General features: G+C 34.5%; 1 protein-coding gene and 1 pseudogene across 1 annotated transcript in view; both read left to right on the top strand.

Annotated features, from left to right (window-relative positions):
* The window catches only part of ANXA10 (annexin A10), a 95,360-nt gene extending 86,831 nt beyond the window's left edge, over window positions 1-8,529 (top strand). The window contains exons 10-12 of the mRNA XM_073891235.1: window positions 2,220-2,278; window positions 5,965-6,087; window positions 8,081-8,529. Of these exons, the coding sequence (XP_073747336.1) occupies window positions 2,220-2,278; window positions 5,965-6,087; window positions 8,081-8,149 (251 nt within the window). The 3' untranslated portion in view covers window positions 8,150-8,529. The remainder of the gene's footprint in view (window positions 1-2,219; window positions 2,279-5,964; window positions 6,088-8,080) is intronic.
* Window positions 8,530-10,038: 1,509 nt separating this feature from the next.
* Window positions 10,039-18,503, top strand: LOC112825873 (COP9 signalosome complex subunit 5 pseudogene; annotated as a pseudogene).
* The last annotated feature ends 1,074 nt before the right edge of the window (window positions 18,504-19,577 follow it).

Raw genomic sequence — 19,577 nt, forward strand, 5'->3', positions numbered from 1 at the left:
GAACAAATACCCTTCTCTAATAGCTGGTTCAACTTTCATACTCTGAAACTGAATTCTCAGATATTCTCTCAGGTAACTGGGATCTCATACCTTTAAATTCATTTTATATGTACTGATTTCCATTCCCTTGTTAAAGAGCAGATAAACGCTAGAAATATGGCTCCCTTTTCTCCAAGAGGAAGAGGTTTTTTTTTCATCATCTTTAATATTTTGCCTTTAGGGGTAAGTTCTACCATAAAAATTTACCAAGTTGTTACTCGGTAGTGATTTCTGCAGGCTACTGTGAGAAAGACATACCTCCATCTCTTTCCTAAGGAAAGATATCCTCCCACAGAGAGGAAAACAGTGGTAGCTATCCATAATGACTACTATTAAACTACCCATGCTGTACCTTGTGCTGTGCTATGACTTGACAGCATACATTGTAGGAACTACAAATGAAGGGTCTTTGTGAAATATCCCCAGAGAGAAGACACATCAAGCAATCACTTATATTTGTTGGATAAATGTGCATTATGCTTTTCCATTCCTAGAATGGCACAAACATACATGGGCATTGGAGATAGTAGGGAACAGAATTTTTTTTTGATTGCTGTGCATTTTTTTAATTTTTTATTGTTATGTTAATCACCATACATTACATCATTATAGGGAACAGAATTTTTATAGCTTAGTTTGTAAAGGAGTTTTAAGCGAGGGTTCCATTAAAAAGGTTTGGTGGGTTCTATGAAATCCTTAAAATAGTATATAATATATGAATATGTGTGTGTTTTTCTGAGAATATGGTGCATTTATTGTGGCTAATTCTCAATATAATTTAATAACCACGTATCACATCACAACTTATTTAACAACAAAGGCCCAAGGAGGTTAATTGAGTACTTCAAAGTCTATCAACTAATGAACAACAAAGTTATGACAAGAACTCATGTCATCTGAGTTTCAAGATAGCTCTCTTTCCACTATAGACCATACCACAAACAAAGCAGTGGGTGAGAGGAAATAATGGAAATGAGAAATACCAGAAAACAATTTAACTGATTCATTCATTTATTCAATAAACATTTATTGAGTGATCTACTATTCTGTCCATTGATTCAGTCCCTGCAAATGGAACAGTAAAACAACAAAAACAACAAAAGCTCCTTCTCCTCAAAGTGTCCACATTCTAACAGTGACTCAAGAGTGCTATGAGGTTCACAGTTATAAATAAAAGTAAAAGATGAAGGCATGGTCTTACAATCTAAAATTATCATTTGAACTATAGAGAAAGCACTGTTGTGATGACTTTATTTTGCCCAAAAGTTATAGCCTCACATATGTTACTCATTTATTTATTAACTTATTTACTTATTCAAATAAACATTATTGAATGTCAATAATCATCAACTGACCTCCGTCAAGTACAACAATTCACTAGGCTGTAAGTGGTTCTAATGCCATAATGCTTTTGGTAAGATGACTCCTAACACTGGTCCAGGCCCCTTATCGCCCATCCAGTTTTGTTTTGTTTTGTTTTTAAGAGACTTCAGATTTGGGGTGCCTGGGTTGCTCAATTGGTTGAGCATCTGACTCTTGGTTTCGGCTTAGGTCATGATCTCAGGGTCGTGAGATCCAGCCCCATGTGGCAGGCTCCACATTCAATGGGGAGTCTGCTTGAGATTCTCTCTCTCTGTCCCTTCCCCCACCCACTCTCTGTCTCTGTCTCTCTTTCTCTCTCTCAAATAAATTTAAAAATCTTTAAAAACAAGAGAGAAAGACCTCAGATCTATTCATAAGTCTACAAGGGATTAAAAATAGTGTTCGGGAAAGTGAATCAATTGCATATTGAATTCTATAATAATAAAAATCTATAATAGTGGTGATAACCTGGGTCTCTTTGAAGCTTTATTTAACTTTCAGATAAAAGGGACACATTTTTCTTTACTAGACACTGTGAAGGAACTAAGAGATCTCTAAGAGATAGACTAAATGAAAATCTGAATGAGTCATTATAATATTGTTACTTTACCTTTTTCTATAGGTTATGGTTTTACCACCATTCTAAATATTGAAATTTCACTACAATGTACAATGAGGGATCCCGCATAGGACTCAAAAAGTTTCACTCTCCCAGGATTTTAACAGAAAAAAAGAAGTGCTTTCATTGTTTCCCAAATTCTGAAGAAAATATATATCGTCACTCTCAAACTTTCTTTTTTTTCTCTGATTTTTCCTAGTTCTCTGTATTCGAGACAAACCAGCCTATTTTGCTTATAGACTATATAGTGCAATCCATGTAAGTATGACCCACATATTTTTAAAATTTCCCCAGAAAATCATGTCTACTTTCTCAAAGCACTAGGTTTACTTTTATTATTTAAACATTTTTGAACTTGTATGCAAATATATTCATTTCAAACAAAATATGCTCAAGTGGAAAAAAAATGTATTATACACCAAAATAAGAACCACCAAATAAATAATACTCTGCTTTCTGCATCAAATTGAGTTACCTGAGAAGTATGACTCCCTGGGACCTATCTCCCCCATGTGCTTTAGCTCTTCTTAGCATATGAATAAACTGGCAAATCCAAAAGCTTTTGTATTTTGCCAAAGACCCCTATTTCATACTTAATTCAAGTACAAAACATAAAGTGTCAAGCAGGAAATGTCAAAACATTATAAACCCTTAGTAAGAAATTAATACATTTCTGAAATTTAAAAACATGAAATAATGGCAGTGGTTATTTTTAAACCTAAAGTGTTATTTTAAAAAGTACTTTAAAAAGAGATGGCTGATAACAACAAACTCTAAATCTATTTTGTAATTAAATGAGAATGTTGTTCATAGTTTAGTGTGATAGTCAATCACACATCCTTCGGTACATTTATTTTTAAAGAAACAAACACTTAAATGCATGAAACAATGCGCATTTTATCCATAATGTGCATAACACATTTTTAGAAAAAGAAAGTTCTGATACAAACCATTATACATATATCATACCTTCAAAAACTCGGTGAAAATTATTTTTTTAAAGTCAGTAATACAGTAATTTTAAGAGTCAATGTTTTATCCGCAAAGTAATTTTTCCAGACCAACTTATTAAAAGTAACTAGCATGCTGGGATAATATGATAACAGTCGAGAATATTTCTATTATATATCTTGTGTAAAGTGTATTTTTTATTTATGTACAAGAACCAACTTATGTATCCTCAAAACACATGTATCCTGTGGTCACAGACTTCACTTCTATCTTTTTCTATTTCCAAGCAGAAAAAGTTGACTTGATTTAAAAAAATCTTAAATAATATATTGGACAATGTTATGGAATGATTTCAACAATGTCCTTCTCCAAAAAATAGAATGAAGTTTCACTTGTGAATGACCATGGGGAAATAAACATAATTAGTCTGGTTCCAAATCTGTCCAAATTGAGGGCTACTTATTCTAATAATAAATAAAAATTCTATTCCTTCTGTGTGTGTTTCAATGCAAAAATGAATATACATGTACTCACAAGAGGAGGATTGTATACTTAAATAATTGAATTTTTGATATATAATGACCTCAAATGTAAAATATTGGTCAAAGCTGTTTATATTACCCTTAACCAAAGAAAACTACAGGTATTTTTCTCTAGTGCACTCTAAGTAAATGATATACAACCTAAATATGGAAACTTGGATAAATCATTTAATTTAATCACATCAAATTGTGAAAAGATTGCTTAGAGGTCTATATCCAAAACATTCAGACATCAAAAATTTTATTATCCTCAAATATAGATATACATATATATATGTATATATATATTTACACTATGCTCACTGGCCACTGGATGTCCCCATTACTCCATTTGAAAAGACAAGTTGAAATTGGTTTATAAAGCAATATTTTTTCTGGAGCTAGTATACAAAAATTTATTTTTGTATTTTTCAGTATTTGAGTTTAAATCCAAAAATATTTCAAATACCTGGAATTTTTATTTTTACAATTTTTAGTAATAGACTGTAAAATAAAAATGTAATTGCTGTCTCACTCAGGCATATCAAAGTTCATCTAACATAATTCAAAACCCACCTCCCTCCCTGGCCTAGAATTTTTACCTAGAAAGAGCACATGATCAGATTTGTATTTTATAATGTAGTGTGAGGGACACCAGGCTAAAAGGAAGGAACTGTTGCAGAATCAGGAAGGAGAGAGTGTGAGGGTTGGCCAGGGGCTAAAAGGAACTGTTGCAGAATCAGGGTGAAAGGATATGGGCCAGCATCAAGGCAGTTACACTGGAAATAGATATGGGACATTTAAGAAGTAACATAGAAAGGGGGCCCAAATGCTGATGTAGGAAGCCCCTGAACTCACCTCCTCCAACTGACACACCAAATCTACACCTACATATAGAGCAATTCCGCCTGAAGAACTGAAAGCTGAACAGCTTCTGCACAACAAATAATGAAGGGTCCGCATAGAGAAGGATAGGAGAGTTGGAGACATAGTAACCTCTACACAAAGACCTATAATAGGGAGGGATATCACTGAGGTCCCCGTGCACAGACTCACCTGCCCTGGGCACAGTGAAGACACAGCAGTTTAAAGGGCAACTAGACTATAAGTAAAGGAAATTCATTCATTAACCTTAAAACATCCACCAAATGGGTGAGGAACTGTGGGAAGCCTCTCTAGGGTCTTATGTGTGAATGAGCACCAATTTTCACAATCCCCCTCCACCTTGATAGCAGAGACAGAAACAGGGTCCAGATGCTCTACCCAGCCTGCTAGGGTGGCCCCAGCATGCCCCGGGCCCCTGACCCACACCAGCTTCAGCAGTCCCACCACAGGCAACTGGCCAACAGGCCCATGAAAAGATGCTCAACATCACTCATCATCAGGGCCATGCAAATCAAAGCCACAGTGAGATATCACACATGCCAGACTGGCTATTATCAAAAAGACAAAAAATAACATGTGTTGGCAAGAATGTGGAGAAAAGAGAATCCTCATATACTGTTGGTATGAATGTAAATTCGTGCAGTCAATATGAAAAACAGTATTGAGTTTCCTGAAAAACTCAAAAATAGAATCCAGCAATTCCACTTCTGAGTATTTACTCAAAGAAAACAAAAACACCAATTTGAAGAGATATAAGTGCCTCCATGTTCATTGTAGTATTATGTACAATAGCCAAGAAATAACCTATGTGTACATCAATAAAGACTGTCACACACACACACACACACACACACACACACACACACACAGGAATATTACTCAGCCATTAAAAAGAATGAAATCGTGCCATTTGCAACAACATGGATGGACCTAGAAGGTATTATGCTAAGTGAAATAAGTCAAAGAAAGACAAATAGCATATTATTTCATTTATGTGTAGAAGCTAAAAAACAAAACAAATGAATAAACAAAGCAGAAACAGACTTACAGATACAGGAAACAAACTATTGGTCACTGAGGGAGAGGGGTGGAGAAACAGGCAAAATAGCTAAAGGGGATTAAGAGGTACAAACTTCCAGTTATAAGATAAATAAATCATGGTGATATACAGCATAGGGAATGTAGTCAATAATATTGTAATAAATGTTTGGCGAAAAACTGTATGGTAAGAAATTAGATCGATGGGGATCATTTTGTAACGTATAAAAATACTGAATCACTGTGACGTACATCTGGAACTAAGAGGCAATAGTATGTCAATTATACTTCAACAAAATACATAAGTAAAGCAAAGGAAAGAAGTCAAATAGGTAGAATACTTCACCGTATGTACACCGTATGAGAGAGGGAGAAGTCTCAGAGGGGACGGAGTCAGACTTGGGCCCCTACTCCCCCGATCGCCATGTCAGTGTTTGAGGAGTAAAGGATGAATAAATGGCCACAGAAAAGAGGATGAGTCTGTATTAGATAGATTAACTTTAAGGTACTGTTTTCTAATTTTTTTCTCTCCTCTTCCGTATCTTTCAGGACTTCGGTTTCCATAATAAAACCGTAATCAGGATTCTAATCGCCAGAAGCGAAATAGATCTGATGACCATCAGAAAACGATACAAAGAGAGATACGGAAAATCCCTGTTTCATGACATCAAAGTAAATCTCCTACACGTGATTTATTTTGTCCCAGATTTTATCCTTTTTGAAACTGAAATAAGAGCTTTAATTTAAGTAACTTCATGTTGGAGTCTAAAAAGCTAACTATTCTGACAAAGATGATCTACTTTGGTACATCAGACAGCCTTTAGTGCGTCAACCGGGGGCTACGTTAGGAAACCCCTTCACCTCAGTAACAGAATTTGTTTCTCTTCGATGTGTTTCAAACAAAAGTTGTTGATGGAGTCATGTAAAACATTCATCCCCTAATTGTGTAATTGTGCTTCGTGAGTTAAATTTTGAAGCGTGATCAGTATCAGGAAAAATAACGTTTTGCAGTAAGGCCACACTAACTGTAAAGAGGCTTCTTAGGTCAGTTCAGCTCTCATACTGTCATAGAATGCAGCGCAGCAGGTCGAATCCCATAAACTGGTAACTTGGAGGGACTTAACACTGATAGTTATGTAAAATTCTATGCACTCCTATCCCTTTAGCCCTTGAAGGGCAAAGCAGCAATGATTCAGAAGTAAACAAACCAACCTACCCATTCTGATATGTCTAAATTTTATTCTGGATTTTGATAAAACCTAGCAAAGCCTTGGGGCTACATATGTAATTTTTGGCACCCCATCTAAAATTAAAATATTTGACCTCTCATTCAAAAACTTATAAAGAATTTAGGGATGGCATCAGCAGAGCATTAAACCAAGCACAGGGCCCTGAAAATAAATCTTGCCTTATAATTTGCACATAGCTAAGGGCTGTTACCTGTTCACATTGCTTTACACTGAAATTTTCAATTGCATAAAATAGCTTTTTAGTTTATTAAAAGTGATCCAGAAGCAACTTGACAACCTAAAGACCAAACGACCATAAAAATACAGAAGACCCTGTAAGCCTTTGCATAGCCAAAGTGTTTTCTAAAAAGAGGCATTGCAGCAGTTAGGAGAAATTTTATTCCTTTGTTTTGATAAAACTCTCCTTGCACCTACCTTCAAAACCCTAAACTTTTAGCGGCAATAAACATTTCTTATTGAGAAATACATGTCATAACTCATTTTCTAAATAAATAAACTAATTCTAACATATATACTGCAATTAACCAAGCCACCTCAAAGTCTACATGTAATTAATGTAACTTTACTATATGCATTTAAAACAGTGAATTGTAATTGCATGACTTTGTGTGAGAGAACATTAATATGATAGTTGATTTTTAACATAGGTTTTATAATTCCATTTATTTCTTACTATTATTGTCTTGAAAATCTTAGAAACTACAGAAGACCATAAAAAGAAGATAAAACTTGCCCTTTTTCTCCACCATAGACAATCAGTAATGAAATGTTATTGTAGGTGCTATCTTTTTAAAAATATATGTAAACATTAATATGGTTTACTACATAAAGGAATACTTTTATTGAATCATGGTATTCCACTGTATAAGTTAAAAAATACATAAACTACCCCACATTATTAAATACTGCTTTTTACTTTTTCACTATTCTATATAATGTTGTCTATATTTTTGAGTGTACATTTTTGTGCTCTTCAATAATTGATCATTATTTCCTTAGGATATATTTCTTGAAGTAGAATTACTGCACTAGGAAGTATAAACATTTTTAAGTCTTTGGAGGCATATTGTCAATTTGCCCTACAGACTCTCAACTGATTTATAACAATAATATTAAGACACTGCTTTTAAAGTTGAGGAGATTTAATTCTACTGTGAGTTATTCTTTTCATAAATACACATTAGGATTCAATAAACTTTATATAAACCCTATTCTATTGACTATAACCATGGTATTATTTTTCAATAACTTCCCCTGGGAATAGTTCTCAGAACATATTAAATCTTTAGATAGAAAGAGTCAACAATTTTGGAAACGCTAATGGCCCATGGATCTTTCTCATTATAATTCAGAGGAATCATGCTTCTTTTTAGAAATACTATGACATTTTATTTCAAATACATTGTTTGTTTCAGAATTTTGCTTCAGGGCATTATGAGAAAGCTCTGCTTGCCATCTGTGCCGGTGATGCTGAAGACTACTAAGTCAAAAGAAGGATGTGGAGGACACTGCACTCTTATTTACAGACATGTCAAAATACAGAGTTTGTGATATGTTTGCCTTGTTAGATGCATTATAGCAAAACGATAGAATCATATTTTCTCTTCTATCTTTAAAATCATTCTAAGCCAAAAAAAAAATCTATTGATAAAACTATATGAGACTGGATTTGTACTTATCATTCAAATCAGCAATTTACTAAATGGAATAATGAAACAATGGAATAATAAAAACAATTTCATTGAAATATATTTTATTTAAATGTGAATTGTCAATTCCCTACAACAAGAAAATCTGCTCACAGCTGTCCTTAGCATGCTTGGGAAGAGGAAAACATGGTGTGTGACCAACCCCCTTAGAGAAATTTTCAAGATTTTTGTACAAATGCAATAAAACTAAAGTGAACATCTAAAGCTGCCTTTATTTAAAAGAAAATGAAGATATAAAACAGCAAAGTGCAACCATATAGATGCTTGTCAGGCTTTGATATGTAAGAGACCTGGATGTAAAAATTGGTGTATGGATCTGTGTGTGAGTGCAGACATGTTTGAGGTGGGGCTGTGTGTATTTGACAACCATTCTGGTAAAGGCAGTTTATCTCTAGCTAATTTTTTTTTTTTTTAATGTGAGTGCCTAACCAACCCAATATTTGTCCATGCAATGTCAGAAAAGTCATTGCTCATTGTTTTTGTTTTCCTTTCTTAACATCAGCATCAAAGCCATTTGGAAGTTATTATGTGCTTTGTACCATCCATAAAGCCTGGCCCCTTGTGTGTCTGAAGATTCAGTAAATTAGGAACAGCAAAGGAAAAATACTGAGGTCAGATTTGGGAGAGAATCTAGACTGATGCCACAAACTAGCCAAGAATAAAGGCAGAAACAGAGATGGGTGAGTCCACAACAGAAGCCTCCCAATATATATAAGGGAAAACACAAAACCCAAGATCACAGGAAACAGCAGTTAATGAAGTCAAGCTAGGAAAATGAGGACACATGCAATAAATCTAGATGACCTGGCAAAGTTGAGAGGAGTGCTCTGTTCCACATGGAAGGTTTTTTTCAATAACCTGTAGCCCAGTCCCTGTAGATCTGTCTTCACCAGTCTCAGGAGAAGTGAAAAACGTATTCAGAACCTGTTTTCTTAGAGGTGAAATGATTCAGGACATTTAGAACACAGTGACTGGGCACAACATGAAACATTTAAGAAAAATTAGACTTCTGAAATCACTTTCAAGATTTCAACTTACTGCTATGATGTATGATGTCATATCATTTAAAATTGACTTTAATTTTTATCTTTAAAAAAATCTTTAACATTTCAGTCAAAGGTAGTAATTATTTGAGATAATTAGCATAGCTATTCTTCCAGATAATTTTTAAGTTAAGAGTTTTAATACAAGAAAAATGTTAGAATTCCTACTGAGAATTTAGGTATTTAAAAAATTTCCTTGCTAGGACATTTTTGTGTAAATAGTTCAATAAATTGTGAAATTTATACTTTTGCTAGGTAATACCTTTTATTTCTTTGGTAAGGCATGCTGTTATTGAATCAAAAACAAATCTGGACTTACACAGGGAGGGATTTTATTCAAAAAGTCTATTGCAATAAGTGGGGATAGGAGCTGCAATAGGTAAAGAAGGGCTACTGCAACAAAGAGAATGTTCTGAATATGGGTTTACAGGGATCTCAAGGGTCAGCCAGAAAAGGATTTTTAATTTATAGGGATGAATAAACAAGACTAGAAAGAATCAGGTGTGGGGGAATGGGATGAATTTGTGGTATGATTGGACAATTCCTCTGGGAATGTCTTGGTTAACATTGCCAGTCTTTGATCTGAGATTGGACAGTTGATCTGGGACAGCTGATCCGGGAATGCCTCTAGTTAGTTTTCAGCAGGAGCTAAAGGGTGGATTAAAGTCCAGGGACCTGTGGTGAGGGAAGAAACCTGAGTAAAGTTTAGTCAAGTTAGCATGCATTTTGTCCAGATTGGCCAGTAGGGGAAAACAGTTCAACTAATCATTTATGAGGCAAAGAATAGGAATTTGAAGGGTGTATTGAGGACTGTTATTGGTAAACAGGGGGTCATCTGCAAGTCTTATCTGAGTCATATAAGAAAGAATGGTTCCATGTTATAAGCCATTTTCTGAAACACAAATGGGTGGGGAAATTTCTTGATCATCTCTATTTTCCAGGATCACAGTGCTTGGGTAAAGATCAACATTGTCAATGTCTTTTTTTCCAAAGTTTTGTCTTGAATGCTTCACTTAGTTGTTTAAATGCCAATACAACATTATCATCTTCACCATTACATAATTCACTTAGTGAAGTCCTGTAAAAAAGTGTCTAAATTATTATCATTGTTATTTGTGTTTAATGTTATTTAGCTGTTTATATCATCTTCAAATGTTTACTATACCTGATGGACTGAATAACAAGTGAAATATCTCTGATTAAATTAAAAAACATCTCCCATATTTAACCTATGGGGGAAAAAAAATTTAAAGGAATAAATTTGCTTTCGGTGTGTTACCAATCTCCGGTAAAGGAAAGTAAATTACCAATGAATTGCTGGCCATTCCAGAGACAAAATAAAATCAGATATGGAAAGGCTGCAGAGACATGTTTATGTCCATTGCATTCAGTATTTTACTACGCTCAGTTTAGCCCTAAATAGGTTAAATTTGTAAAGAGGCTAATAATTTAGCTAAGAAAATATGACTGTTAGTGTTCTTATATAATAGCATATTATTATCACCAAAGTTAGATATTTCACATATGTTAACAACAGTGCCAAATATGTGATGTCACTGAAAATGGCAGAGTAGGTTGCTGTAAGGGCCCATCCCTCCACAGAAGCTTCAAAAATAATCATGCAAAAACTGTCAGAATTAACTTTGTCAGAACTCTGGAAAATAGTAATTATGTCTAAATCAAGAAAAAAGTTACAGAAGATAGGAAAAGTTTTTTTCAAAAAAAAGCATTTTTATTCTTTCCCCATCCTCCTCCCAGCTCACTTACAGTTTTGAAGACAGCAGCCTATCCCCAAGGTGGACCGCTGGTTCCTTGTTCTAGAAGAAGCAGATCTGGCTTGTTAACAAAGAATATGTTTATCTGTCTGTTCTGTCTGGGAGCTCCTTAAAGGACCAAGTTGAGGCACTTGTCTTTGTTTTGTCCAACTCAGAATTCACTCAAGGAGGAAAAATCGTAAGATAAATGAACCACTTGCAGCTGTCTAGGGCAAAAGATTACAGTTGAAGCAGTAATTAAGTAATTAAGTAATGAAAACCTGTGAAGAAGATTTGGGAAATCTATACATTCCCCATACATAGGGGGATTTAGAAAGCCATGCACATGCCTAAGGCAGGACACATGGCTAAAAACACTTGAGAAGATCCTAAGCTTTCAATTGACTGGACTCTAGGATTAGTCCAAGCAGAAAGTGAAGGGCGAGGCAGAGTTGTAAATCATCTAAATATTGAAAGGGCATCCCAGCACAAAGCCAAGCTACAAAATGTGGGAGAAATATTTTTCTTAATTCCTCCTTCTCCCCCTCTTCTTCTCTCATTCTTGCTCATTCCTGTGTTCAAAGAAATCTCTGTCAAAACAGTGCCAGAATACAAGCTAAAGAAGCAGGAACTTCAGAGACCACACATGATGAAGAATATAGACATTAAAAAATTGTTTAGAAAAGCCACTAAACTACAGCTACAGTGAACAGCTAGAAACAAAAACAAATGTTAAGAAGAAAAAAAAATTCTAGAATTACTGCATCATAATATTCAAAACATACAATTCTCAAAAAAATTTATGAAGCATGAAAAAACATAAAAGTATACTAATTAACAGATGAAATTACTGGAAACTATCCCTGAGAAACAAACAAGACAAAGGCATAAAACTTATAAAAAGCAAATATTAAAACAACAAAAGTAAGTTCTTCATAATCAGTAATTATTTTATATGTAAAATAGATTAAATGTAAATAGATCAAAAGATGAAGATTGCAGAATGGATTAAAAAAAAAAACATGATTTGACTATATACTGACTGTAAGAGACTCACTTCGAATCCAAAAACACAAAGATGTTAAAAGTGAAACGATGGAAAAACATATTCCATACGAATAGCAAATAAAAGAGAACTGAGTAGCTTACCCTAATATCAGACAAAATAGATTTTAAGTCAAAAACTGTTACAAGAGGGGGTGCCTAGGTGGCTCAGTCAGTTAAGCGTCCAATTCTTGATTTTGGCTCAGGTCATGATCTCAGAATTGTGAGATTAAGCCCCACACTGGGCTCTACACTCAGCAGGGAGGAGTCTGTTTGGGACTCTCTCTGTCCCTCTCCCTCTGTTTTCCACCCCCCATCCCACTCTCCCTCTCTCTCTCTCTGGAATAAAAAAATAAATTTAAAAAAAAAAACTGTTACAAGAGATTTTAAAAAGACATTATATATTGATAAAAGGTTTAATTCAGCTAGAAGATATAACAATTAAAAATATATAAACCCCCCATAAAAGAACCCTCAAATATATGAAGTAAACATTAACAGAATGGAAGGAAGAAACTGACAGTTCTAAAATAATAAAGACTCCAATACCCTACTTCCAATAATAGATAGAACGTTTAGATAGAAAATCAGTAAGGAAATAACTAACTTAAACAACACCATAACCAACTAGACCCAATGGACAACATACCCAACAAAAGCAGAACATGTACAAATATTATCCAGAAGACATCATATGTTAGCCCACAAAACAAGTTTCAATATATTTAAAAATACTTAAGTCATACAAAGTATCTTTTCAGGCCATAAAGGAGTGAAGCTAAAAATCATTAAGATTAAGAAGGTTAAACTAATCCCATAAGCTTAAATTTATATGATTAAAAATCATATAGCTTAAGAAGGGGCATTGGAGAATTGACAAATATATGGAAATTAAACAGCAGACAATGGGTCAGAGAAAAAAATCCCAGGAAAATTAGGAAACACTCAGAAATAAATGACATTAAAGCACAACATACCAAAACTTATGGGACACAGAGAAAACAGTGCTCAGAGGAAATTTATACCAGTTAATGCTTTTTTCATTTTCATTTTCATTTCATTCATTCATACCCTAAAGAACTAGAAAAAGGAAAGTAATCTAAAATCTAAGCTAGCAGAAGGAAGGACATAAAAAAGATTAGTTGGTGATAAAACAGAGAACAGGAAAACAATAGAGAGCTCAATAAAACAAAATTTGGATCTCAGAAAAAAATCAACAAAATTGACAAACATAGCTAGATTGACAGAGAAAATAAAAAAGATGTAAATAAATAAAATCAGAAAGAACATGGGGATATTACTACTGATGCTACAGGAATACAAAGGATTATAAGGAGTACTATGAACAGCTAACAGTACACCAAAAAATATATATATAATCCAGATTAAATGGACAAATTCCTAGAAATACATAAATTATCAAAGCCAACTCAAAATAGAAAATCTAATAAGAATTCAAAGAAATTGAATCAGTTATCAAGAACCTCCCAAAAGAGAAAAGTCCAGACCAGCTGGCTACACTGGCAAATTCTACTAAACATTTAAAGAAGAATTAGTACCAATCTTTTTCAAATTCTTCCAAAACACAGAAGAGGAATAAATATGTCCTAACTCATTATTCTAGGAGCCCTGTATTGCCTGATACTAAATTCAGACTGAGACATCACAAGAAAAGTACACACCAATATCCCTTATAAATATAGATGCAAAATCCTCAACAAAATACAAGGATAGAGTCCAACAGCATGTTTAAAAGATTATACACTATAACTCAGTGGGATTTATCCAAGAATGCATGAGTGATTCAACATAAGACAATCAATCAATGTAATATACTACATTAATAGATGAAGGTGAGAAAAAAAGCTACATGATCACCTGAGTTAATACAGGATAACATTAGAAAAAAGTCTTTTTCACGATAAAAACACTCAACATACCAGGAATACAGGAGGACTTCCTCAACACAAGAAAGAACATTTATGAAGAACTCACAGCTAACATAGTGATAAAAGACTGAAAGCTTTTTCCTAAAATCAGCAACAAAACAAGAATGTCTGCTTTCACCATTGCTATTCAACATTTTACAGGTGGTACTAGCCAGAGCAATTAGGTAAGAAGAATAAAAAAGAAGGCATCCAAATTGGAAAGGAGAAAGCTAAACACCTCACAGATGACATGATCCCATATATAGAAAACCCTGAAGAATCCACAAAATAAGTATTAGAGCTAATAAATTTTAGAGTTGTAGAGTTCAATAATAACACTCAAAAATCAGTTGTGTTTCTACACACAACCAAGGTATTTCCTGAAAAGTATATTAAAGAAAAAAATCCCATTATAATAGCACCAAAAAAAATAAAATACTTAAGAATAAATTTATCCAAGGATAAATAAAGACTTGTACGCTGAAAACTACAACATTGCTGAAAGATATTAAAGAAGAGTTAAAAAATGGAAGTACACATTTTGTTTATGGATTGGGAGAGTTAATATTGATAAAATGACAACGCTACCCAATGAATCTATAGATTCATTGCAATCCCCAGCAGAATTCCCATAGCCCCTTTTGTAGAAGTAGAAAAGAATCCTTGAATTAAATGGAACCTCAAAGGACATTGAATAGCCAAAACAATGTTGAATACAAAGAACAAATTTGTAAGAGACACTTCCCTGTTTTAAAAGCCATATATAGGGGCACCTGGGTGGCTCAGTCGTTAAGTATCTGCCTGCGGCTCAGGTCATGATCCCAGGGTCCTGGGATCGAGCCCTGCATTGGGCTCCCTGCTCAGCAGGAAGCCTGCTTCTCCCTCTCCCACCCCCCCTGCTTGTGTTCCTGCTCTTGCTAACTCTCTCTCTCTCTGTCAAATAAATAAATAAATTTTTTTAAAAGCCATATATATATATCAAAATTTATTCAAAATGTATCAGTGATATATATCAAAACTTATTCAAATGGATTTAACAGCTAAACCTTAACATTCCTATAAGAAAACATAGGTAGAGCGGTTTCTGGGTGGCTCAGTTGGTTAAGGGTCCAACTATTGATTTCAGCTCAGGTCATGATCTCAGGGTCATGAGATTGAGCCCTGTTTCAGGCTTTGTACTCAGTAGGGAATCTGCTTGAAATTCTCTCTCTCTCTCTCTCCCCCTACCTGCCCCTCCCCCCACTATCCCTCTCTTTCTCTCTCTCTTTCTCTCAAAATAAATAAATCTTTAAAAAAAAGGAAAGAAAACGTAGGGATAAATCTTCATTAATATGGATTTGTAAATGAATCCTTAGATATAACACCAAAAGCGTGAACAACAAAAGAAAAAACAGACTGGGCTTCATCAAAATGAAAAACTTTTGTGTACCAAAGAACATTAACAAGAAAAGGAAAAGATACCTTATAGGAGAAAATATTTGCAAATCATACATCTGGTAAGGGTTTATATCTAAAATATACAAAGAATATCTACAAATCAAGAACAAAAAGAACAACATAATTAGAATTGGGTAAAGGACTTCAATAGGCACTTTTCCAAAGAGAATATATACATTGTGTCATAACATGAAAAGATGCTCAACATCGTTAGTTTTTAGGTAAATGCAAACCAAAACCACAATGAGATATATATTACTTCATACCACCTAGAATGGCTATAATTTTTTTTAAAAAAAGGAAAATTACAGATGTGGTAAGGTTTCTCAAAAAGTTAAACATATGGTTACTATATGATCCAGCCATTGTAGTCCTAGGCATATACCCAAGGAATTGAAAGCAAGTACTCAAATAAATATATGTACATGTATGTTCATAGAAGTACTATTTAGTATAACCCAAAATCGAAACAACCCAAATATCCATCAACTAGATAAGCAAATTGTGTATAACATACAAAAGAATAGTATTCAGGTATAAAAAGAAGTGCAGTACTGTTAATGCTGTAACAGGTATGAACCTTGAAATATTACAGTGAAAGAAGTCAGACACAAAAGGCTACCTATATTGGGTGATTCCATTCATATTAAATATCCAGAGTAAGTCAATCCATACAAACAGAGAACAGATTGGTAGTTGCCAGAGGTTGCGGGAATGAAGGAATGAGAGAATGGGAGTTACCACTTAATGGGCACAAAATTTCCCTTTGAGTTAATGAAAATGTTTAGTAACTAGATAGAGTTAATTGTTGCACAACTATGAATGTACCAAATGTTAAATAATTCTCTTCAGAGTGGTTTATTTTATTTAATGTTATGTAAACTTCACCACAATAATAACAGTAGTAAATCGTATTTTAAAAAGTCTAAAATAATTTAGATATTAATGACCTCTAAAATTATTGCATCTTAAAATTATTCTCACGTCATAATGTCATACCACATTAAACATTAATTAAGCAAATATGTCTGTAAAGAATGTTAAAATAGAAAAGGTCATAAAAATTACCCTCAATCAGTGCTAACAGGGAACCATGTTTGTAGAAGTCCAATATGTAAGCATTCAGTGGATACATTGTTTACATTCACATCAACTGTTTGTAACATGGCCTGTGGGTATGCAGAAATTTTAGCTTGGTTAGCATTTTTCTTTGCTTACATATAGCAAACTAAAGCAATAAGCCAATACATTTTAATGAAATATTGTCAAATGTTCAGTATATTAAGATGCTCCAAACTTTAAATGACCAAATAAAATCAGTAAAAATGCCAGTACTTAAAATAGCAAAACTATTTTTGAAACCAGAGAAAATATATCTCTAATTTATTCAAAATTTGAAGCTACATAGTTACTTTTATAACCTCAGAAATATACTGCATTTTTAATCCATTTTTCTTGAAAAAATACTTGTGAGCCCACAAACTTATATTGGTATGAGATACACATAACAGTAATAGCGCTTTTTCTTCCCCTTTCCATACACCCCTATTTTTTCTTAAACTGTTTTTCAGGATGTAATTGTCTGATTTGGGCAAATGATATGAGTAGTCATTAGAATTTATTTCCTATCAAAGTGCTATGGACATGCTGTCAGGAGTCTAGGGGGGCTGGCTATGTCATTGCTCCCAATCATGTGGGGCAGTAAACAAAGTGGTTCTTACATTAGTTTAAAAAATTAAAGTATTTTATATATGTTTATTGAGTTTCTACTCTGTACCATATACCATTTTTAGGTGTAAGGATCATAAAAATAAACAAACACAAACTACCCTCAAAGGACTTATAGCAAGTCATGGCTACCTTCCGAGACTAGTACGAGTTTGCACCTGTGGTGGGAAGGGTCCGAAGCCCACACCCCGGAACCTAGCGAGTCACCATTACTTTAAGTACTGCAACATCTCAGCATTGGCTCTACTGAAAATGGTGATGCATGCTAGATCAGGAGGCAACTTGAAGTGATGGGCTTAATGCTGGGAAAGGTGGATGGTGAAACCATGATCATTATGGACAGTTTTGCTTTGCCTGTAGAGGGCACTGAAACCCGAGTAAGTGCTCAGGCTGCTGCATATGAGTACATGGCTGCGTATATAGAAAATGCCAAACAGGTTGGTGGCCTTGAAAATGCAATTGGCTGGTATCACAGCCATCCTGGCTATGGCTGCTGGCTTTCTGGGGTTGATGTTAGTGCTCAGATGCTCAAGCAGCAGTTCCAGGCACCATTCATAGCCGTAGTAATTGACCCAACAAGAACAATATCTGCAGAAAAAGTGAATCTTGAAGCCTTTAGGACATACCCAAAGGGCTACAAACCCCCTGATAAAGAACCTTCTGAGTACCAGACTATCCCACTTAATAAAATAGAAGACTTTGGTGTACATTGCAAACCATATTATGCCTTAGAAGTCTCATATTTCAAATCCTCATTGGATCGCAAATTGCTTGAGCTTTTGTGGAATAAATACTGGGTGAATATGCTGAGTTCCTCTAGTTTGCTTACTAATGCAGACTATACCACTGGTCAGGTCTTTGATTTGTCTGAAAAATTAGAACAGTCAGAAGCCCAGCTGGGACGAGGGAGTTTCATGTTGGGTTTAGAAACACATGACAGAAAGTCGGAAGACAAACTTGCCAAAGCTACAAGAAACAGCTATAAAACTACCATAGAAGCTATCCATGGATTGATGTCTCAGGTTACTAAGGATAACTGTTTAATCAAATTAACATCTCTTAAACAATCACTAAGTAGTATTTTTGACTGAAAGCCAGTATGAGAAAAATACTCAAGTAACACTTTAAAACCAGTTACCAAATATCTGATTAGAAGTATAAGGTGCTCTGAAGTGTCCTGAATATTAACATCGTGTAATAAAACTCTTTAAAATGAAAAAAAAAAAAAAGACTTAGAGCAGGGCTTCTCAAATGTTTGTGTATTTTGGACTCACTAGTTTTGAGATGGCTCCGAAGATTCATCATTTCTAGCAGGGGACACTGATGTTGTTGGTTATCTCTCCCTACTTCTCTCTCCCTGATTGTCTGTCTCTATATCTGTCTTTGTTTCTCTCTCCTTATGTAGCTCTGCCTTTCCTACACACACTTCTTTGTGTCTTCCTCTGTCAGTCTTTCTGTCTGTCCCTTTCTCTTTGTCTTTCTATTTCAGACCCCCCTCCTCCTAAGAAGATACACCCTTGTATTTTCCCTATTATGTAGTAACGTAGAAGACAGAATCTAAGGAGGGGGACATTCCTGTTTTATTTAGGGGACAGGTAATTGCAGTTTCACTTGGGGCTATGTTTTATAAGCCACATTCGACTGAGAATGCAACTCATGCTAATTCAGCCTCATCCATATCACTTCCACATTAATTGTTCTGTTAATCCCAACTTTAGAGGAAAAACACAAGGGTTTAATGCTTGACCCTTAAGCCCCCAAAATTAAACGCATGACTTGGATTTATTAATAGAAACTCTAAATAGTTTCTATTTAACAGTTACAATCACCTGATCCTGTTAACCAGCTGGAATTAAAAGAAAAAAAAAACCTAATTGTCTGATTGTATTTGTTTCAATTAAATAGAAGTGGTGTTCACACATTTTTACCATACCAAATGCCCACAGAACTATATACTTTAAAATGATTAATTGTATGTTATATGAATTTTACCTCAATTCACAGAAACTTAAGAAAAAATATTGCTTATTATTTGTCATTCTTTTTTATGTACTTGTCCCTTTTCTCAGAAGCTGTATTAGTTTCCTAATGCTGATGTAACAAATTACCACAAACTTTTGGCTTAACACAACCTAAATTGGTTATGAAAGTTCTGGACCAAAGTGTAGTCAGAGCTGTGCTGGTTCCTTCCTTGCCTTTCCCAGCTTCTACAAGCTGCTGCACAGTTCTTGAGCCCTTCCACATTCAAAGCAGGCAAGGATCAGTTAAA

Source organism: Callorhinus ursinus, unplaced genomic scaffold (genome assembly GCF_003265705.2).
Source record: "Callorhinus ursinus isolate GAN/ISIS: 27379988/994484 unplaced genomic scaffold, GSC_fseal_2.0 scaffold4, whole genome shotgun sequence".
NCBI classification, from domain to species: Eukaryota; Metazoa; Chordata; class Mammalia; order Carnivora; family Otariidae; genus Callorhinus; species Callorhinus ursinus.